This window comes from Artemia franciscana, chromosome 7 (genome assembly GCF_032884065.1).
Source record: "Artemia franciscana chromosome 7, ASM3288406v1, whole genome shotgun sequence".
In the NCBI taxonomy this organism is placed as follows: Eukaryota; Metazoa; Arthropoda; class Branchiopoda; order Anostraca; family Artemiidae; genus Artemia; species Artemia franciscana.
This window is the reverse complement of record NC_088869.1, coordinates 49,822,956-49,845,351: the sequence shown is the minus strand read 5'-3', so window position 1 is coordinate 49,845,351 and position 22,396 is coordinate 49,822,956. Positions and strand designations below refer to the sequence as shown.

The 22,396-nt window shown below is 36.9% G+C and overlaps 1 protein-coding gene across 1 annotated transcript in view; it reads right to left on the bottom strand.

Moving 5' to 3' along the window:
- The window catches only part of LOC136029715 (zinc finger protein 112-like), a 48,487-nt gene extending 26,695 nt beyond the window's left edge, over positions 1-21,792 (bottom strand). The window contains exons 1-2 of the mRNA XM_065708218.1: positions 21,664-21,792; positions 17,072-17,180 (exon numbers count right to left, since the gene is read on the bottom strand). Of these exons, the coding sequence (XP_065564290.1) occupies positions 17,072-17,180; positions 21,664-21,792 (238 nt within the window). The remainder of the gene's footprint in view (positions 1-17,071; positions 17,181-21,663) is intronic.
- Between the last annotated feature and the right edge of the window lie 604 nt (positions 21,793-22,396).

Here is a 22,396-nt window from a genome sequence, read left to right as displayed (position 1 = left end):
GGCGCTTCGCGCCACCCCAACACCTAGTTGGTGGGGGCGCTTCGCGCCCCCCCCCCAAGCCCCCCCGCGCGCGTAAGTCGTTACGCGCCATAATAGTTACGCGCCATTGTAGTTGTGTCCCTATGTCCCACCTGTGAATATAGATAGATAGATAGATATATATATATATATATATATATATATATATATATATATATATATATATATATATATATATATATATATATATATATATATATATATATATATGGTTTTAACTACGTAAAACTTGCGAATATACAACATTCTTTGCTGTCCCATTGTCTTTGCATATAAATAGATTGTCAGGTTTACCGACTCTTGAACATGCAACATATAATGGTCCAAGGGAAAACAATCTGTATTCAGATCTATACCTCATGATTCTAATGATTGCCCTTGAGCTTTGTTGATGGTGATTGCTAATCGACCATTCCCTGTCCCGGTGTCCCGGTCGTCATTTATATCCCCCTGTTTCCCCCGGTGTCCCCGTTGTAGTTGTGTCCCTGTGTCCCGGTCGTCATTTATATTCCCTGTGTCCCGGTCGTCATTTGTATCCCGGTGTCCCGGTCTGTATATACATTCGTTTTTTAGTTTTGTTTTTCTCCTTTATTTTTTTCCTTTTTTTTTTCTTTTTTAGTTTATTTAGATTTTTAGATTTTTTAGTTTTTTTATTAGTTTTTAGTTTTTTTTTCTTTTTAGTTTTTTTGTAGTTTTTACCTTCTTTTTAGTTTTGTTAGTTTTTTTTTTTACTTATGTCCTGGTCGTCATTTATACTCCCTGTGTCCCGGTGCTTTGTTGATTGCTAATCGAACATTCCTTTTGTCCTGGTCGCTTTCTCTTTGAGTGTCGTCATTTATTTTTTCTTTTTTAGTTCTTTTAGTTTTTACATTTTTTAGTTTTTTTTAGTTTTTTAGATGAAAATTTTTTTTAGTTTTTTCCTTATTTTTCTTTTTAGTTTTTTATTGGTTTTTACCTTTATTTTAGCTTATTTTTCAGTTTTTTCCTTTTTTTTAGTTTTTTTTTATTTTTTATTTTTTTTAGTTTTTTACCTTTTTTTAGTTTTTTTAGTTTTTATAGTTTTTTAGCTTTTTTACTTTTTTTATTAGTTTTTAGTTTTTTTTGTAGTTTTTGCCTTTTTTTTAGTTTTTTCAGTTTTTTTTTTTAGTTTTTTATTGGTTTTTACCTTTATTTTAGCTTATTTTTCAGTTTTTTCTTTTTTTTAGTTTTTAGTTTTTTTAGTTTTTTACCTTTTTTTAGTTTTTTTAGTTTTTTAGCTTTTTTATTTTTTTTATTAGTTTTTAGTTTTTTTTGTAGTTTTTGCCTTTTTTTAGTTTTTTTAGTTTTTTTAGTTTTTTAGCTTTTTTATTAGTTTTTAGTTTTTTTTTGTAGTTTTTGCCTTTTTTAGTTTTTTTTAGTTTTTTAGCTTTTTTATTTTTTTTATTAGTTTTTAGTTTTTTTTGTAGTTAGTTTTTTAGTTTTTTACCTTTTTTTAGTTTTTTTAGTTTTTTTAGTTTTTTTAGTTTTTTATTAGTTTTTAGTTTTTATGGCACTTGGTATTAACCAAGTGACATATAGCAGTCGCCAATTCTGTCGGTCTGTCTGTCGGTCTGTCGGTCTGTCTGTCGGTCCCGGTTTTGCTACTTTAGGCACTTCCAGGTAAGCTAGGACGATGAAACTTGGCAAGCGTATCAGGGACCGGACCAGATTAAATTAGAAATAGTCGTTTTCCCGATTTGACCATCTGGGGGGGAGTGGGGGCCCGGTTAATTCGCAAAAAATAGAAAAAATGAAGTATTTTTAACTTATCAGCGGGTATTTGGATCTTAATGAAATTTGATGTTTGGAATGATATTGTGTCTTAGAGCTCTTCTTTTAAATCCCGACCGGATCTGATGACATTGGAGGGAGTTGGAGGGGGAAAACCTAAAGTCCCGGTTTTGCTACTTTAGGCACTTCCAGGTAAGCTAGGACGATGAAATTTGGCAAGCGTATCAGGGACCGGACCAGATTAAATTAGAAATAGTCATTTTCCCGATTTGACCGTCTGGGGGGGGAGAAGGGGCCGGTTAATTCGGAAAAATAGAAAAAATGAAGTATTTTTAACTTACGAACGGGTGATCGGATCTCAATGAAATTTGATGTTTAGAAGGATATCGTGTCTTAGAGCTCTTATTTTAAATCCCGACCGGATCTGGTGATGGGGGCGGGGAGTTGGGAGGGGGAAACCTAAAACTTGGAAAACACTTAGAGTGGAGGGATCGGGATGAAACATGGTGGGAAAAATAAACACAAGTCCTAGATAGATGATTGACATAAACAGAACGGATCCGCTCTCTTTTGGGTAGTTGGGGGGGGGGGGTTAATTCTGAAAAATTAGAAAAAATGAGGTATTTTTAACTTACGAACGGGTGATTGGATCTCCATGAAATTTGATTTTTAGAAGGATATCGTGGCTCAAAGCTCTTATTTTAAATCCTGACCGGATCTGGTGACATTGGGGGAAGTTGGGGTGGGGAGACCTAAAATGATGGGAAACGCTTAGATTGGAGGGATTGGGATGAAACTTGGTTGGAAAAATGAGCAAAAGTCTTGCATACGTAATTTACATAATTAGAACGGATCCGCTCAATTGCGGGGGGGGGGTAATTCTGAAAAATAAGAAAAATAACGTATTTTTAACTTACGAAGGAGTGATCGGATCTTCATGAAACTTCATATTTAGAAGGACCTCGTAACTCCGATATCTTATTTTAAATCTCAACCGGATCAAACGTAATTGGGGGGGAGCAGTTGGGGGGACCGGAAATCTTAGAAAATACTTAAAGCGGTGAGATCAGGATGAAACTGGATGGGAAGAATAGAAACCTGTCTAAGATACGTGACTGACATAACTGGACCGGATCTGCTCTCTTTGGTGGAATTGGGAGGGGGGAGGTAATTTTGAAAATTGAGGTATTTGTAACTTACGAAAGGGTGACCAGATCTTAATGAGCTCTTGGCTCTTGGCTCTTCCGACCTCGTACCATATGAGCTCTCGGCTCTTCCGACCTCGTCACAAGTGCCATATGAGCTCTTAGCTCTTGTTTTTGTATTTTTTGCCTTTTTTTAGTTTTTTTAGTTTTTTAGCTTTTTTATTAGTTTTTAGTTTTTTTTTGTAGTTTTTGCCTTTTTTTAGTTTTTTTAGTTTTTTAGCTTTTTTATTTTTTTTATTAGTTTTTAGTTTTTTTTTGTAGTTTTTGCCTTTTTTTAGTTTTTTCAGTTTTGACGTCACCTGATCCAGTTTTTTCAGGTGACGTAATAGATTGTCAGGTTTACTGACTCTTGAACATGCAACATATAATTGTCCATGGGAAAAACAATCCGTATTCAGATCTATACCTCATTATTCTAATGATGTGACCCTGTGTCCCGGTTGTCATTTATATTCCTTGTATCCCGGTCGTCATTTGTGTCCTGGTGTCCCAGTTTGTAATTTCTCTTTCAGTGTCCCGGTCGTCATTTATATTCCCTGTGTCCCGGTATCCCAGTCATCATTTGTGTCCTGGTCTGTAATTTCTCTTTGAACAATCCCTGTGTCCAAGTCGTCATTTATATATCTTCCCTCTGCCCCCGGCGTCCTCGTTGTAGTTGTGTCCCTATGTCCCGATCGTCATTTATATTCCCTGTGTCCCGGTCGTGATTGTGTCCCAGTCTGTAATTTCCCTTTGAGGTTCCCGGTCGTCATTTATATTCCCTGTGCCCCGGTCGTCATTTGTGTCCCGGTCTGTAATTTCATCAGTTGACAAACATGACATCAGTCAGCAAACAACTTCATGACGCATACAACTCAATCCTTATAATAACGTCAGTCAACACACAAACATGACGTCACTCGACACACACACATACTGACAACTTATCTATATATATAAAAATAAGTTGTCTGTCTGTGTGTCTGTCTGTCAGGTGACGTCATGTTTCTGTGTCGACTGACGTCATGAAGTTATTTGTCGTCATTTTTGCTATGACGGTGACGTCATTAAAGATATTTAAGACATATATGTTCACGTAGAAATCTATTAATGTTTAAGTTTAAAATGACTGATGAACTTACAATGGCAAAAGCCGATGAAGATGCTCAAAGAGTCTATGCCAAAAAACTTGCTGCTGATAGAGAAAGTCAGAAAAGAAAGCGTGCCGAGGAATCAAAAGAATAGCAAGGAAACAGGCTTGAGGCTGATAGAGAAAGAAAGAACAGAAAGCGTGCCAAGGAATCAAAAGAACAGCAAGGAAACAGGCTTGAGGCTGATAGAGAAAGAAAGAACAGAAAGCGTGCCGAGGAACTACCAGAGCAACGCAAAAGCAGACTTGCTGCTAAAAGAGAAAGTGAAAAAAGAAGGCGTGCCGAGGAATCACAAGAACAGCAAGAAATCAGGCTTGCTGCTGATAGAGAAAGTAAGGAAAGAAAGCGTGCCGAGGAATCACAAGAACAGCAAGAAATCAGGCTTGCTGCTGATAGAGAAAGTAAGAAAAGAAAGCGTGCCGAGGAATCAGAGCAACCTGAAAGTTATAGCCTGGCATTCAGGTACAGCCCAGTCGATGATTATAGCTTGAGTAGATGTGTTCAAATCGGGACAATGTCTAAAATTTGTCCCTATTGCAAGGCCTTGAAATTCAATGGTGAAACAATGGGAATGTGTTGCGCCTCAGGAAAAGTTAAACTTCCTCTATTGGCTGCACCACCAGAGCCATTGAAGACTTTCCTTACTGGAACTACGTCAGAATCTAAGCGTTTTTTGTCAAAAATCAGAAAATACAACTCATGTTTCCAAATGACGTCGTTAGGAGCCCAAATCGAAAATCCAGATCAATTTATGTCTACTTTCAAAGTAAAAGGGCAAATTTATCATAGAGCAGGGTCCCTTCTACCATTCTCAGGCGAGAATCATAAATTTTTACAATTGTGCTTCATCAGTGATAGAAATTCTGAATTGAATGCACGTTGCGAAATTTCTCCCAACGTTGAAAGGACAATCGTTTCCCAATTGCAACATCTTTTCCACGAAAATAATAATTTAGTGCGTCTGTTGAAAACAGCCATCGATTTGATGCCTACTGATACGCATAAAATTGTAGAGAAACTCCCACGTGCAATATTTCCAAATCATCTGGGATGGGTAAAGTATTGCAGCAATGCAAACTTATTATTTGGGATGAGTGCGCAATGGCACACAAAAAATTGCTCGAGGCTCTGGATCAATGCTTGAAAGATTTGAGAGGGAAGTCGAAACCCTTTGGATGCACATTAATATTGCTTGCGGGAGATTTCAGGCAAACATTACCTATAATACTTAGATCTACTCCTGCAGACGAAATAAATGCTTGCCTGAAAAATTCTAATTTATGGGCACACGTAAAAACATTAAAATTAACTACAAATATGCGTGTCCGATTACAAAACGATGACTCTGGTCAAACATTTTCAGATCAATTGCTGGCAATGGGAAACGGAAAGCTCCCAGTAGACTCAATTTCAGGACGTATACAACTACCTGCTGATTTCTGTAATTTAGTGACGTCCAAAAATGAATTGATTGAAAAAGTATTTCCGAATATTCTAAAAAATTATAAAAATAATATAGCACCCAAAAATATAATAATAATATATGCACCCAAAAATATAGACGTCCACAAAATCAACAATATTGTTTTGACCAAGATTCGAGACCAGGCAGTCCTTTACAAGTCAGTCAACACAGTTTTGGAACCAAATGAAGCGGTTAATTATCCATCTGAATTTTTAAATTCCATAGATCTTTCAGGGTTTCCACCACACGTGCTACAACTAAAAATAGGCGTACCAATAATACTTTTAAGAAATATCAACCCACCAAAGCTTTGCAATGGCACGCGACTTGCCGTAAAAAAAACAATGGAAAACCTAATAGAGGCCACAATTTTGACAGGGTCTTTTGAGGGTGAGGCTGTTCTTATTCCTCGCATTCCCATGATTCCAACGGATCTGCCTTTTCAATTTAAAAGATTGCAATTCCCAATTCGATTAGCATTTGCAATCACCATTAACAAAGCTCAAGGTCAATCATTAGAAAAATGTGGTATAGATCTTAATACTGATTGTTTTTCCCATGGACAATTGTACGTCGCATGTTCGAGGGTCGGTAAACCTGACAATCTATTTATATGCAGCGACAATTGGACAGCGAAGAATGTTGTATATTCGCAAATTTTACGCAGTTAATTTGTATCTATCTATCTATCTATCTATATAAAACGAGTTGTGTGTATGCATGTTTGTTTGTTTGTAAAAAGAGCGTTTGCATATGACGTCATTATTAGTACATACGGCTTTGTATATGCACAGACAATGGGAAAGCCAAGAATGTTGTATATTCGCAATTTTTACGTAGTTTAACTCCTACAGACGAAATGAATGCTTGCCTGAAAAATTCTAATTTATGGGCACATGTAAAAATATTAAAATTAACTACAAATATGCGTGTCCGATTGCAAAACGATGACTCTGGTCAAACATTTTCAGATCAATTGCTGGCAATTGGAAACGGAAAGCTCCCAGTAGACTCAATTTCAGGACATATACAACTACCTGCTGATTTCTGTAATTTAGTGACGTCCAAAAATGAATTGATTGAAAAAGTATTTCCGAATATTCTAAAAAATTATAAAAATAATAAATGGCTAAGTGAAAGAGCGATTCTCGCACCCAAAAATATAGAAGTCCACAAAATCAACAATATTGTTTTGACCAAGATTCGAGACCAGGCAGTCCTTTACAAGTCAGTCGACACAGTTTTGGAACCAAATGAAGCAGTTAGTTATCCATCTGAATTTTTAAATTCCATAGATCCTTCAGGGTTTCCACCACACGTGCTACAACTAAAAAAAGGCGTACCAATAATACTTTTAAGAAATATCAACCCACCAAAGCTTTGCAATGGCACGCGACTTGCCGTAAAAAAAAAACAATGGAAAACCTAATAGAGGCCACAATCTTGACAGGGCCTTTTGAGGGTGAGGGTGTTCTTATTCCTTGCATTCCCATGATTCCAACAGATCTGCCTTTTCAATTTAAAAGATTGGAATTCCCAATTCGATTAGCATTTCCAATCACCATTAACAAAGCTCAAGGTCAATCATTAGAAAAATGTGGTATAGATCTTAATACTGATTGTTTTTCCCATGGACAATTGTATGTTGCATGTTCGAGGGTCGTTAAACCTGACAATCTATTTATATGCAGCGACAATTGGACAGCAAAGAATGTTGTATATTCGCAAGTTTTACACAGTTAATTTGTATTGTATCTATCTATCTATCTATCTATATAAAAACGAGTTGTGTATATGCATGTTTGTTTGTTTGTAAAAAGAGCGTTTGCATATGACGTCATTATTAGTACATACGGCTTTATACATGCACAGACAATGGGAAAGCAAAGAATGTTGTATATTCGCAATTTTTACGTAGTTTGAAACACATATATAAATCTATCTATATTCACAGGTGGGACACAGGGACACAACTACAATGGCGCGTAACTAATATGGCGCGTAACGACTTACGCGCGCGGGGGGCTTGGGGGGGGCGCGAAGCGCCCCACCAACTAGGCGTTGGGGTGGCCATTTTTGGAATGGAAAGGCTGGGTTGGACATGTGAAACTCATAGAAAGCTAATAATAGGTTCAATTATGACTTAATTTTTATATCTAATTGCTCTTTACAAATTAAGGTTAATATAATTTTAAGACTTATATAATAAGTTAAAGATAATTGTTCTTTAACTTAATAAGGCGATCATAAAGTGCCACATGGCACCCAAAGTACACTTGGTTTGTTTGTTTTTTTTTTTCATTTTTTTTTTAAATAATAAAAAAAAAGGTTTTCTCCAATGAAAAAACTTGCCCAAGAAATTTCCCCACACAATTGCAGAAATTTATAGCAACAATAATTTTATTTTAAAGCAGTCAAAAAAAGTGTGTGAAATATTAACTTCCTCATTGAGTATTGTTTGAATAAGAATATTCAAAAAATATGAACCATTATTGGCAGCATTACAGTAAAAACTTCATATTAATTAAAACTTGCCAGAAATACCAAATGGATAGGAAAAATTGACACTTAAGAGTTTGGAAATTATCTTCCCTTTGCATCTTTGTTAAAAAATGAAATCTAGGAAAATTACACAAAAGTTATTTTTGTGTAAATTAGGGTATGAGGGGTATATATTTCAAGAAGGGGGGGGGCAGAGACTATTTCTATATGTCTGAAATTCCCTTCACCATGCAATGCTTAGTCTCCTAGTGCTGCATGTTAAAACTGATAACAATAGATAAAGAGAATGGGTTGGCACTGCTTATATTTGAGCTTAAAATTTCTAAACTATGAAAAAATATAAAAGGTTTGTTCAGATTCATTTTGTACTACTTGCAGCAGATATTTTGAAGAGCATGCTGATGCAGAGATAAGTGTCACACAAGTAGCAATGACATTACATGGTATGTGACTAATAACAGAAATAAGCCTCAGTACATTTGTCAATTCTTTGTTTTGGTGCTGATTAAAAGACATATTTAGAAAAGCACAAAAGCTAGAAGTCAGCATGGTATTGTATATACAGGCAGTTCTGAAGTGGTACTGATTTGTTTTGTGGCTCTTCTATCTGGAAGTACAATGGGAAATGCAAAATACAAGGAATAAGATGTTATCAGCATTTATAAGGCATTTCAGTTACAAATAAGAGAATTTAGAGTTTTGATTTAAATATTTGGGGTAAAAGATTAGAACAGTTTAGTGATTCCTGTAGCTGATCCACCCTCCCATCTCCCCTAACTTGTATGGCTAAACTACAACCAATTTGACATGCCTAGCTACAGTACAAATATTTATATAAAAAGCACAAAGTCCTGTTTTCTTTTTGATAATTTCTTTTTCCTGTTTTTCAATTAATTAAACAACCCTAATTATCAACAAACCCATGTGTTATTTACGAATTTCTAATTGTGGATTATTGCCTCAAATAGTGAGTCAAAGACATTTTTCCATACCTAGTGTGTTATTTTCCTTATTAATAGACCCTAAAGTGTTATACTATACTTACTTACCTTGGATTTTTATTGTGTTTGATTTGTTTCTAGTTGGTGATATATAAGTGTAATTCCCTAGAGATTTCAACGTGTCCTGATTTCGACTTTTCTTTGTCGCTGTTGCCGCTCCGAAGTTGCCAATATAATTTCTTTTGGGCGAATTTGAAAAATCAGCCAAAAAGTCGGCAGCCGAAAACGTTTGGAAAGTTTGGTTATCATATTCAAAGTCCAGTGAAATTTCGTCAAAAAGCCACCAACAGACCAGAGAATTGAAGATTGTGTGATTTAAATGTGTTTGTCTAATTAGGCTAAACTTACAAGACCTCTGTCAAGAGATTTAGATAGTAAATGACTTCAGCATAGGCTTCAGTCTAGTCAAGGTTACTTTGCTGAATTTCATCGGCTGTCGAGTGAGGATTGGTTGTCTGAAGAATTATCTGGATCTAAAATCAAATTCTTTTGAAGAATTTTCCATGCAAAGCGAGCCGCGAAATAATATTCCCGATAGGTAAACGTACACAGGTTGTAAGCAGAAGAGGGGCGGGTGCCTGCCGCAAGAGCCGTACGTACCTGCTGGTATTTAGTTACCCTTAAATTGCGGGGAATAGGTGAGCAGGTCCCGACGCTTCCCTTATACTTGTGTACGCTATCCGAAAATTGCGTTGAATGCTGTGACGTAAGCAATGGGGACTCTCGTACGCAATGCTGTACTGAACTTTCTCACGCGATCCATGCAAGCGGGGAACAAAATTGAAAGCATTGTTAAGCGAGCTGTGGAGTTCTTTGATCATGCTGAAATTCTTAGTGCGAAGGAGAAACTTATAACGCTTGCCAATGAGATTGGTTATGATTACGTCTATCGGAAAACGGCAAACGATTCTGATAACGTGATGGAAATGGCGAAAATCCTAGCCCTTTGCGCTAAAGAGAAAAAGCCCTTGCCTACTTTCGTAATTTTTGATCCGCAGGAAGTGCCCACCTGCCCTGATGAAGTCAGTGCCTGCGTGAGAATAAAAGTAAACGAGATGTGTCGAAAGTTTGATGCCGGATTAGGGGCTATCGCGGATAAGATCAAACTTGCATCTGAACAGTGTGCTCAGCAGCTCGCCGGGGTATCGCAGCAATGTACTACCATAAGCGACGCTATTTCCCAGGGCTCACCCACTCCCCGTTCAGCAGCGAATCCGCCATCAAAGCCACTTTACTCGGTGGTTGTGAAAGCAAACGATATGCCGCCTGAGTTAACGTCCCCACAATCCCGGAAAGACTTCTTTGCAAAGGTTTGCCCTAGCGACGTAAGCTCCGATTCTCTTACTCTGAAACGTAGCAACGATGAATGGAAGATTCTTGTCCAGTCTCGAGATGCCGCTACCCAACTTGCAGAAGCAATGAAAAGGAAGAACATAACCACTAAAGTCAAAGTTCCCCAGTTTGTCGGTATCATGAAAAGGGTACCCTCATCAGTTAGCGAGAGTGAACTCTGTCAAATTGCTGGTTGCGACAAAGTGGCGCAATGCGGATCTACGAGAGCGTTCAAGTTATTTTATGCAAGTCGACAAACACTTGAAAACGCTATCGCGAACCCGCTGAAGATTTGTTTAGAACTGTTCAGGATTGAAGAGTTCCGCTTTCTACCGAGGAGGTGTTTCAAGTGCCATGCTGTTGGTCATTTAGCAGCTGACTGTTCGCAACCAGAAAGGTGTTCGCGCTGCGGTGGCGATGGTCACAGCTCTAGTAAGGACAACCCATGTAGTAATCCGCAAAAATGCCTAAACTGCGGCTCTAGTAGACACTCTTGCTACCATGCTGCTTGCCCCTTTAACAAAGCCCAGCCTAACACTAGCACGTAAATGGAAAATCGAATATTCTGCTGGAATATGAACGGTAAAGTGTTGGACAGAATCCCCCTTCTAACTGACCTTTCTAAAGAATATAACTGTATTTGCATACAGGAACACTTTCTGACCGATGATAGTGTAAACCTTCTAAAGTTTTCCTCGGATATGCATTACCTCGTTCAACCTGCGCGAAGATCTGGGACTCGGGGTCGTCCCTCTGGTGGCCTAGCCATAATCACGCGCTCTAACTCGGGGCCCCCCGTGTGTGTCGAGCAGAATGAATGGTTCCAAGCTGCCAAAATGCATGGCGTGTTTTTCGTAAATGTTTATTTACCAACCAATTACAATGACATCGCTTCAGAAAAGAAGTTTGCAAAAGCATGCCAGAAGCTCGGAAAGTGCCTCCTCAGTTTAGTCCAGAAATCATGCCCTGTTATAATTCTTGGTGACTTTAACTGCAATCTCGACGATCATTCCTGCCCTCGGGCTGTACTATTGCTGAACGCCTTACCAAGCGGATTTAAAGTTGCTAAGAAGGATAAGTGCTATTCCTATATCAGTACCGCAAAAACCGTCTCAAATCTTGATCATGTAGTAACTTACAAACTGGACCTAGAGTCAGTCTCGGTTGGATCTGACGGTGCCTATTCGGATCATTTACCTCTCTCTTTTGCAATACCAGCCGTCAGTCCCCAGTGTGCTCCAAAAACCAAGCCTGAGCCAGCACGTGATTGGAAAAAAGTAGTCCGTGAGCAGTTCCAGCTCAATTGTGAACAAATTTTGAAGAAAATTAAAGTGCCTTTCCACCTCCTACAGTGGGATTGTGACCTAACGGAAAGCGAGATACGCCTGCAACTGAACATGTATTCCTACGAAATTTGCCACTCCTTGAGAGTAGCTGAAAGGGTTGCTGTCCCATTACGTAGCGTCCGACGTGGGTCGCGAGTGAAAGGATGGGCCTCTAACAGTGAGCTTGTGAAGGCAAGAGCAGCTGCCAAGTTCTGGCTGGGGGTTTGGCACGAGTGCGACCGGCCAAGAAGCGGGGTAGTCAATGAATTGCGGGTTTATACAAAACGGCGGTTCGCGAAAGAGCTACGAAAACATCGTAGTAGCCTCAAACGGGAAACAGTTTCAAAAATCATTGAAAACCCTAATTTGGTCTGGAAGCTCCGTGCCAGGCCTGTAGAAAGTACGGGACAAAATGCTAGTGATATAGATGAGGAAATATGGGTAGATTATTTTGCTGCTGAATTCTCCCCACCAGATGAAGTGAAAAATAAAAAGTTTAGCGAAGAGCTCGATCAGCTTATGACGAAAGAGCATAATTACCTCGTGATTTCTAGTGCGAAAATAACCCACCTTTGTCAAAAATTAAAGAAGAAATTATCCGCCGGTGCCGACCAAATCTGTGCTCTACACCTACTGAATGGTGGTCCAGTTCTATCGGAGCATTTAGCAATAGCTTACCAAATTATACTAACACATGGTATTGTACCGGACATTTTCTGTTTAGGTGTGATCACTCCAGTTTTGAAAAAGGGTAAACCTGCTCATGAACCATCGTCATACAGACCCATTACTGTATCATCTGTGTTTTGCAAGCTATTTGAAAAGCTCATAATTTCGGACATTAAAGCTAGTTGTAAAGTGCCTCCCCACCAGTTTGGATTCCAAGCTGGCTTAGGATGTGCCCATGCCTTGCATGTAGCTGCAAATGTTCTACTGGATGCCCACATTTCGAAAGAAAGCCTAGCTATAGGTGAATATGATGTACGGCGGGCTTTTGATTCGGGTATCCATTCTCAGAATATGGTTGAGCTGAGAAAGTCCGGAGTTGACCGTGCTATTGTCAAACCCTTGAACGACATGTATAGTAGGCTCAAGGTCCGTATTAAACTGTCAGGTAAATTAAGTCGTAGGTTTGCTGTGGTGAAGAAAGGTATAAAACAGGGAGCCGTATCATCACCTGATCTGTTCAACAACAGCATATCGACGGCCCAGTCAAAAGTGGCCCCTTGCTGTATTTTTAAAGGCATTGACGTGTCCCTAGTTGGGTTTGCAGATGACCTTCTAAACTTTTCAAGAATTTTGTCTTCTTTGGAATCTAACTTTAAAATTTTGGAGATGGAGTATGATGAAATTGGGTTGAGTTTTAATGTGACAAAATGTGAAGTACTGTTATTTAACTGGAATGCCTCTCAACCCGAAATCCAACTAGGGTCACAGGTGGTCATGCCCTCTAAGTCAATTGTATACCTGGGTCTGCCGATCGGTGAAACTCTTCAGCATACACGAGCACTGCTTGTAAAGCACATCGAGAAGAAGATCAGGTCAGCTTATGGAGCTTCGGTTTCCTCCAAGCGTAATCTAAATAGGTCGCTGCGTGCACAAATATTTGTTGCTGTTGCCTTACCCCATGTTCTTTACGTTTCGCCGTTCTGGAAGTTACTTACAAATTCGAATAAAGTAACTATAAGAAGAATATTCTTCAGGTACCTCAAGTTCCTACTTGAGATGCCATTAAGAACAAGTAATTCTTACCTAACGAGGCGGTATTCAGTACCTGACCCATTTACTGCGGTGGAAGCGTGTCTTGAAAAGTACCGTGATAGAGTAGAAGCGAGTAACCACCAGTGGACCGCCATTCTTACATAGTTGTATTATAGTTCCTTCGTGATTATTTTCATTTCAAGAAGTTTCGTTGTGTTTTGTATGTGCGTTTTCTTCTCTTTTGTTTTTTATCCGTCTTTTGTTCAATTGTGACGGGTTTTTCCAATATATTTATTATTATTATTATTATTTATTAAATTTGTTGTTTTTTGGTGATTTCATTTCTGTCTTAATTGCAGATGTAGAGAGTGTATTCATATCTATTTTTGAAAGTTTAAAAAGAAGAAAATCTTACCTAGAACTGATAGATTTTGGGAACTACAAGACCTTTAGCAATCAAGGAAAAAAAACTGACCTGAGCAAACATGGCTAAACAGAAAGTAAAGTACATTTTCACAATGTTTTCATGAGCTAGGCTCACCTATTTACTTGACAGCAAGGTATCAAAGCCACTATATTTGTTTACATATTAAAAATGAGGATCAATTAATTCAAAAAAGAGGCTTTCTGCTCAAAGTAAAGAAAAAAGTTGAAACTTAAAACAAGCAACATTTCAACTTCAAATTATTGGGTCAGGGGGCAACTGTCCCCTCAATGATGCCACTGGCTCCCAGTAGTACAAAAACCTACTGTTAGTAAACAACTACAACTAGTAGTAGGGTAAAATCACTCTTTTCAGGAAAAACCACATTTGGTAAAATTCTACTTTAGCTACTTTTGGTTGTCTTAGAAAGTGGTTAGGTTAGGAAAATGAAACTTCCAGGAATGGGTCTACATGCTAAAGCATGTCCTGGGAAGTTATTTTGAGGTGCCTACCTCCACTCCTTCTCTCCCTAGATGGTCCTGAAATTTGTTTACATTACCCATCTATACCAATTTAAATTTTGACAAAACAACATTTTACCTTAATTTTCAGTAATCAGTTTCATTTTCTCTGGCTTTAGTTCAGAAAATACAATTCCTGTTATTTGAGTAGAATTCTAAGCCAAATCAATGTTGCTTTTTCATAATTTAAAACCTAAAATTTTTTAAAACCTTATATATTGGGCATGATCAAAGTTGTGAAGCTGAGAACAATTTTGTTGCACATCATTTAAGCAGACAATCTATTTCGCAAGGTTTCACTTTTAAAACAAACAGATTTTTAAAGGTCATCAAAGATAAGGACCCTCTAAAGGGAGAAGTGGAGGTGTGTACTTCAAAATACCTTCACAGGACATACTTTAGTCTGTAGACCCATCCCTGAAAATTTCATTTTCCTAGCCTAATATGGGAAGCAACTATTTCTATTTTAATCTGGTCTGGTCCCTGATACACCTGCCAACTTTCAGCAATTGATATATTGATCATGTATCTAGTTTTGGATCTTCTTCATGTCAAAATTGGTGTGGTCCAGGATTCAAACTTGAGACCTCTGGCACTTTAAGCAAGAATCATACCACTAGACCAGCAGGCCACACTTCAGAAAAACAATCATTTGTTTTATCATCAAATGAAATTCTTTTCAACTATCTCATTTGCTTACTCCCCCCAGATGGTTAAATTGGGGAAGTGACTATTTCTAAATTTATCTGGTCTGGTCCCTGATACACGTGCCAACCTTCATCATCCTAGCTTATCTGGAAGTGCCTGAACTAGCAAAACCAGGACCAACAGACCAACTGACAGAATGAAATTGTTATTTCTATTGGTAATACTAAGAGCTCTCTAGAGAGCCCTAGAATTTGCCAACATGACAGGTCTATGCCTATTGAAATTTTGACAAAACAGCATTTTACCTTAATTTAAAGTTACCAGTTGCTTTTTCTCTGCCTTTAGTTCTGAAAATGCAATTCCTGTTATTTGAGTAGAATTCTGAACCATATCAATGGTTTTTTTTTCAAAATTTAGGAAATGTATTTGCATACATTTAAACCCTTATAAATTGGGATTGAGCAAAGTTGTGAAGCTGACAACAATTTTGTTGTACTTCATTCAAGCAGAAGAACTATTTTGCAAGGTTTCACTTTTATAACACACATATTTTTGAAGGTCATCAAAGGTCAGGGCCCTCTAGGGAGAGAAGGAGTAGAGGTGGGTACTTTAAAATACCTTTCCAGGAAAGTTTCATTTTCCTAACCTAACCCCTTTCTGAGATAGCAAGAAGTCATTAAACTAGAATTTTACCCAAGATCCCAATCTTTTATCCTCCTTCTTGGAGAAATATTTATCAATAATTTGTCATCATAAACTCAATATGTGGTCTCTGTCTTGATAAGCAATTGAAAGTTATATTTCTGATTTATTATTTATAATGTGATGTGTTAATTTTTATTTCCAAAAAGAGGGCAATAGACTAATGATTTCAAATATCTGATCTTAAATAATTTTAACAATAACCATATTGATGCACAGCTTAGATTTTTAGCCATTCATTGATTGCCTATATACAAATCTTCTCAGTTCCTGTTTAGTAACAAGATGTGAGGGTTTGAGATTTGAATAATTTTGCTTAATAAGGGGTCTTGGAAAGAAGTAAGCTAAGGAAAATGAAACTTTCAGGGATAGACAACAGATTAAAGCATGTCACAGAAAGGTTGGTAAACATATCATGGTCTATTATTGACTTGCCAATAAAGTGAACATACCACTTGATGCCTTTTTTTTATACTCTTTACAAATATAATAGTTGCTTCTATTGCAAAATTCAAAATTTGGTCAATGTTCCTATTACCTGAACAATTGTTTAGGGTCATGAAACTGTTGTTAATAGATGCATTTTGACTTTTGTAACATCTTTTCTCTCTTGCAAAATTACCCAAACACACCATTATGGAGTTATTATATATGTTCACATTAGGAGGAGGAGTAAAGCATAGCATATAGGCCTATTAAATACATCAATAGTTAGTTTACATATTTAATATATGCTACGCTTTACCCCCACCCCCCTAATTTGCAAATATATAGCCCAAATTTGTTTCTAAACTATTACAGATTTGTGATTTCAAATATCTAATCATCAAAAATAGAAATGATTGCAATTCTATGTGTAAATACAAGAATATTTGGGCTAGAATAACTCAATAACAGTGAGTTTGCAGTAGTTTTGCAAGAGGGAAAAGATGTTCCAAAAGTCAAAATGTATCTGTTAACAATAGTTTAATGACTCTAAACAATTGTTCAGGTAACAGGAACATTGACCCAAAATTTAAGCACTTACCCAACCTAACCTAACCAAACTATAGATAATTTTGAGACTGAGAAAATGCAATATTATTTTCACAAAAACAATAGATAACTCATACTTTAATTGAAAATTTGTCATTTTTAAGAGCTCAGAAAGTGCTTAAACTTTACTGAAAGGTCTTTGAAGTACCTACCTCAACTATTTTTCCCTTTGGAGGGCAGTGACTTTTGATGACCTTTAAGAATCTTTGTCTTTTAAAAGTAAAACCTTGCAAAATAGATCTTCAGCTTCAATGAAAAACAAGAAGAAAAAAGGTGTGTTCCAGGGACTTACTGAAGGTGAAGGTGTGAAGAAGACTTGAAGGTGTGAAATGATTTTTGCTATTTTCTTCGCCTTCAACCAGCAGCAGGGTTGCCGCGCAGTGTAAAAAAATCACTAGATTCTTGAAAAAAAAACACTAGATCAGCACATAAATCACCTGATTGTTGACTAGAAATTACAAGAAATATAATAATTTTTATCATTGTAATGAAGGGGTGAAAGCTGTCCAGGTCACTTGGCTATCTTTCCGATGTTAAAGAAATTTTGTTTGTTTAAAGCCGCTGGTACATTAGAGAACTTAAATTGTGGCTCACCTGATTCGGGAGACTAAAGGCTATCATTTAGTTAGATTTAGTTTTTTTTCTTATACTCTCTCTAAATTTTAAATGTTTTTTAGACAAAATTCCCTTAGCTTTGTTCAAGAAAACTATACTAACAACTTTAATAAAATTCCAAGGAGCTGGTAAATGCTTTTAAGCTGAACCATTTGTTTAGACAGTTTATGATGATTTTACTCAATTAAAGACCATTTGTATCCTTTGTTTTTCCACTGATCGTAAATCTTGGAAAAAAATGTCTCCGGGTATCTTAATTTTTATTAAACAAGTTCTTGCCTTTTCCAACATTTTCAAAAATTGGTGCCCCTGCATTCGGGCGCAATTTATTTTTATTTATTTATTCATTGTTGGATTTAATTTTGATGTGGGTCAGGGTAAAATGCAGAAATAAAGACTTGGAATCATGAATTCCTTGATTTGCTGCAGTAATTTTCCTTGATTTTTTGGTGCAATTCCAATATATGACATGCTTTAGAGGCTACCATTTGAGATAACCACGTATTTTAACAAAGGGTAACCAAGATACATCTTGAAGAAAGAATAGTTATCCGTACGAAACCAAAGGATACATGTTATACTTCTTGGTTTCCGTGAGCAAAATTCAAAATCGACTATATGCCCCAGTTCCTACCATTTGAAGCCAGGAATAATTGCAAGGATCCAAAAAACACATTATAAAGTGCAGTGTCACTTATTTTGAAACCAAAAGCTCAAGCTACCGACCTTAAAGGCCTGGGAACGAAACTTTCTATTAACCAAGAGGTCCTTGATCTGGTCGTCACCCATAATCTTATGAATTGTTTCTTATACTTACCTAATGACTTGAAGCCTATCGTTCTTTTTATCAGTCTCTACGCCAATAGCTCCCTATTTTTTTTTGCACGTCTCAACCTTTCCCAATCGCAGACAGAACAAAAGTATCCTGAATATGTGGGGAACTACCAGCCTTTTAAAGTCCCCGCTCTTTACGCTAAGGTTAATTAATGTTTAATTTCAAATCTTTTTGTAGTATAAAAAAAAACAATTTACACAGCTGGTGATCGCAAAGCGTTTCCTTTGCCGATTGTCTTTTAAAAACATCTGATATAGACATTCTACTGATTAAGTTCTATCTTTCATGTAAAACGTAGGATTTTGTATCAAACCTGCAGCTGCAACTTGCGTCAGAGGCACAAAAGGCGAATATCCTTGGATTCATTACTCTGAAAATCCGTCCATTCATCTATTCAGAATTATGATAGTAATTCCAAATAATCTTAATTTCTTGTCAAAGGTTATCATTTAGTTCTTAAGATTAGAATAATCCTATTGAACGGTTTTCTCATTTAGTTGGAAAAGGAAAAATCCTTTGAATCAAAAATTTCGTCATGATCTGATGTTTCCTGGAATACACAAGGTTTTCAAATTACTATTTAAATTCACGAGTTTTTTTTTTTTTTTTTATAGTGATAATGACTGCAGCGATAACTGCACCGCAATAAACAGCGAACCCTAGCCTATAGGAACCAAAGTTTTAAGAATATTTTTAAAAAAAAGGTCTAGGAAGAAAAATTGGGGCTGGTATTCCCCCTCCTTGGAACCCCCATACATGTATGGGGGGAAAATTCCCCCCATACATAAAGTGCAGCATCACAGAGAAAGCACAAAACACGTAGCTCAAAATGTTGATTAGATGTCCTAAGATGTATCTGATAACCCCTCCCCCCATTTCAAGTTTTCGGTTAAATATTGAAAATCGCCAATATATTTTTCTGTCGTCCAATTTATTTCCGCATAGGATATTAACAACACCTTATCATGACTTAGAACTCCTAGAGATGCATCTTCTCTATTTCACCCCCCCCCCCAAATAAATCCTAAATTTGTATAATCTTTCTTTAGGCTTCTAAACTAGGGGGAGGGGACCAAAAAAGGGCTAAAGTTTTTTGCTGTTTTAAAAAGTAGAGTTGCGAGAAAGAGTCAAACTTTAGCGTAAAGAGCAGGGCGTTGAGGAGGGGACAGCCACTTTCATACAAGGAATAATATTTGTTCGTTTTGAGTTTTAATGTCACTCCTTACTTTCAGTTAAAAAAAAAACTTTGTTTTTATTTAATTTCTGAACGTTTTTGAAATAATACAGGTTTTGATTTTGGCTCACCGTACATGAATAATTAAAACGATATTTGCAGATTCATTTTACTTTTTCGTGGAAGCTGATTTTTCTGCACAACTGCAGCAAAAGCAAAATCCTTATTGATTTTTGTAACATCATTCGATCTGATACTAGCCAGTTAGACTCTTAATAACACATCTAGACTCATGTTATCGCTCAAGAAAGCTTTTTTTTTCGTAGGAACACTGGGCACTTTTAAGCTCAATATTTTGTTGTCAGTAAATTGTATGAAATTGAACAAATAACGATTCGCTGAAACGATTCATGACTTCTCAGCGCAATAATGGTCAGTAATTGGTTTCCTCTCCCAATCTTTTTGAAAATATACCCTGATCGGCGAAGCGACAATATTAAAAGCTAGGATAGACTAAAATCGGCCTAAGAAATAAAATGACGGAGGAAAGACCCATCAGACTTGCTCTTCTTCATGATCACCGTGATGTTGTCATGAATGTAAAAAGCATTAATGTCAGATTTGCTAATAGTGAAAGTAGGAGGCAAGAACTCGTAACATAATGTTTATAGTTTTTCTATAAGAGTCGTTTTGTGAATAGGTTTACAAAACCAATAACTAAATGTCGGATAGAGGCAGAGGGATGCAACTTTTAATATCAGTAAATACATTATTGCTTAATTTGGAATGGTGATTTTTTGCGAAGGTCACCCCCCCCCCCTAAAATGCTCGAACTGCTATTGCATTGCACTATACATTGGCAAAATCTAGCTTTAAAACGATTTCCTCGTTCATTGAAAGATGTTGTCGGCCAAGCAGTCAAAGATGTGAATTATATTGAGAGAAGTGTAACAAATTCAAGACTATTTAATTGTAATTTTCGAATATAGATGCTCACAAGATTGTTTGAATTGAGAAATTAAGCACAAGTTTTTTTTTGGAAATTCAACCTTTTAAGTTGACTTTCAAGTTCTGCCATTGCAATTTGCTTCAGCAGCTTGTGCACTTCAACTTCCCACAAAATAATTCACACCTTCGATTGCTTGGTCGAGAACATCTTACAATGAAAGAGAAAGTGAGATTTTTCCAATATATTGCGGCTATAAGACTTTTTGCTTTGGTTGTAAAGGCTAAAGGCTAAAAGCACAAAAAAGAAGATATGCTATCTATCCCCTGGTGTCTCTAGTCCTTTAGTTTCTACTAAAATTTCAAGAAGTTTATTCATTGATTTGCTCCTGACAGGTTAAATAGACGTTGGAGGTTTTATTACTAACGTAAATCGAGCAGTTTTGGTAATTAAAAGTCAAGTGTTTAAAGGATGGTTTTATTTAGCCGGGCTACTTTTCTGGAAGTATATCTGCGACTGCGTCATAGTAAGAAAATGGTTTTCTTAAGAATATCTTCGAAACATATTCATAGAAAAATGTTTTCTTTTGAACATCTATAAGCAATAAAACTCTTCGCTTTTGATTGGCTTAATATTTTAAGATATAGGGTCTAAAAGCAATGTTGTTTAAAAAGGCACTACTTGTATAATATAAACATTGAATTACGTATTTGGCTTACAAAAATACGTTGGACATGTTATCTAATATTTTGTTTTAAGTTAAACACTTTATATGTATAAGGTGTGTAAAAAAAACTGTAGAGTGAGCAAGAATCGATGTTTACAGGAATGACAACTGCTATTTCAGCTAATCTTAATGGTCAAAAGCATGTTACAAAAACCAGTTTAAGAAAATTTCAAGAAAGAGTGTGAAACCGCTCGAAAAGAGTGCAAACTGAAATGAAAACTGCTACATTGGAATTATCAATGTTAAATTCAATCCAGAGAATTTCAGCCCCCACCCTAACAGCAAGGAAAATCATTTTTCCTACACGAATGGGTCTCTGTTATCCAAAAACCATGGTAACGATTACGGGGTCGTAGAATCTTGGAAGACGGTTCACTTGAAAGTCATTTCAAGTCCTTATTTCAAGTGACATATATCCAGAACTATTAAAATTACTGTTAGCCTACTCTTAAAACAAAATTACTATTACGATTTTAAGCAGAAAATCGAGCTGATGTTAAAATTACACTGGAAACGCTGGTGCTTGTTGAAGAAAAGCTTGTTAGAGAAGTAGGCCTAACCAGCAGTAAGACCCAAATAATGCCTACGATATATGGTTCCAGGAGATCGAATTTTTCTCGGTTCCTAACACCCGGCATGCGGCGGGCTTGCTCCCATTTTTCTTCCTGCCTCTTAGCAGGAGGAGGCAGGAAGGATTTGTGCATGAATTTGCACATGTGATTACCGCTCTCGCTTGTCTTCTAAAAGTAGGTTGGTGTGAACTTCTTTCTAAACCTTTTCCCTAGTTATTATTTTTGCTTTAATAACTTTGTTACATGATTCGGTAGCAACCAGGCGTGTTCCATTGCACATACCCTCCAAAGTATTTAAATTACGTACTAGCAAAATCGTCGTGTTATTCTTTAGTTTTAAGTCATGAGATCAAAAATCCCGAATTGCATTTGAATTCAGAAATTCTGGCGAGAATTCAGTTTCTCAAACTGTACATCCGTCACAGAATAGGATTTTGTTCTGATTTCTCCTAGAAGGAGATCGAAAGAGATCCAGCTTTTCTTGGTCCCTGGTACTCGGCGCAGGACAGGCTTGCATAATTATGATTCTCACTGTCACTATATTCATTTTGTGCTAAACTTGTCCAGCTGCTTTGAATCTAAAAGTATAACAACTATTGAAAATGAGCCACCATTTCCAATGGGAGTCTTGCATGATGTCATGACGTCATCGTAGGTTCGATACTATCACCCACTGGCATAAAAAAAACAATTTCCCCTTAAAATCGTATCCTATCTAGTTCATTCTACCAGGTCAGAAAATGTCAAT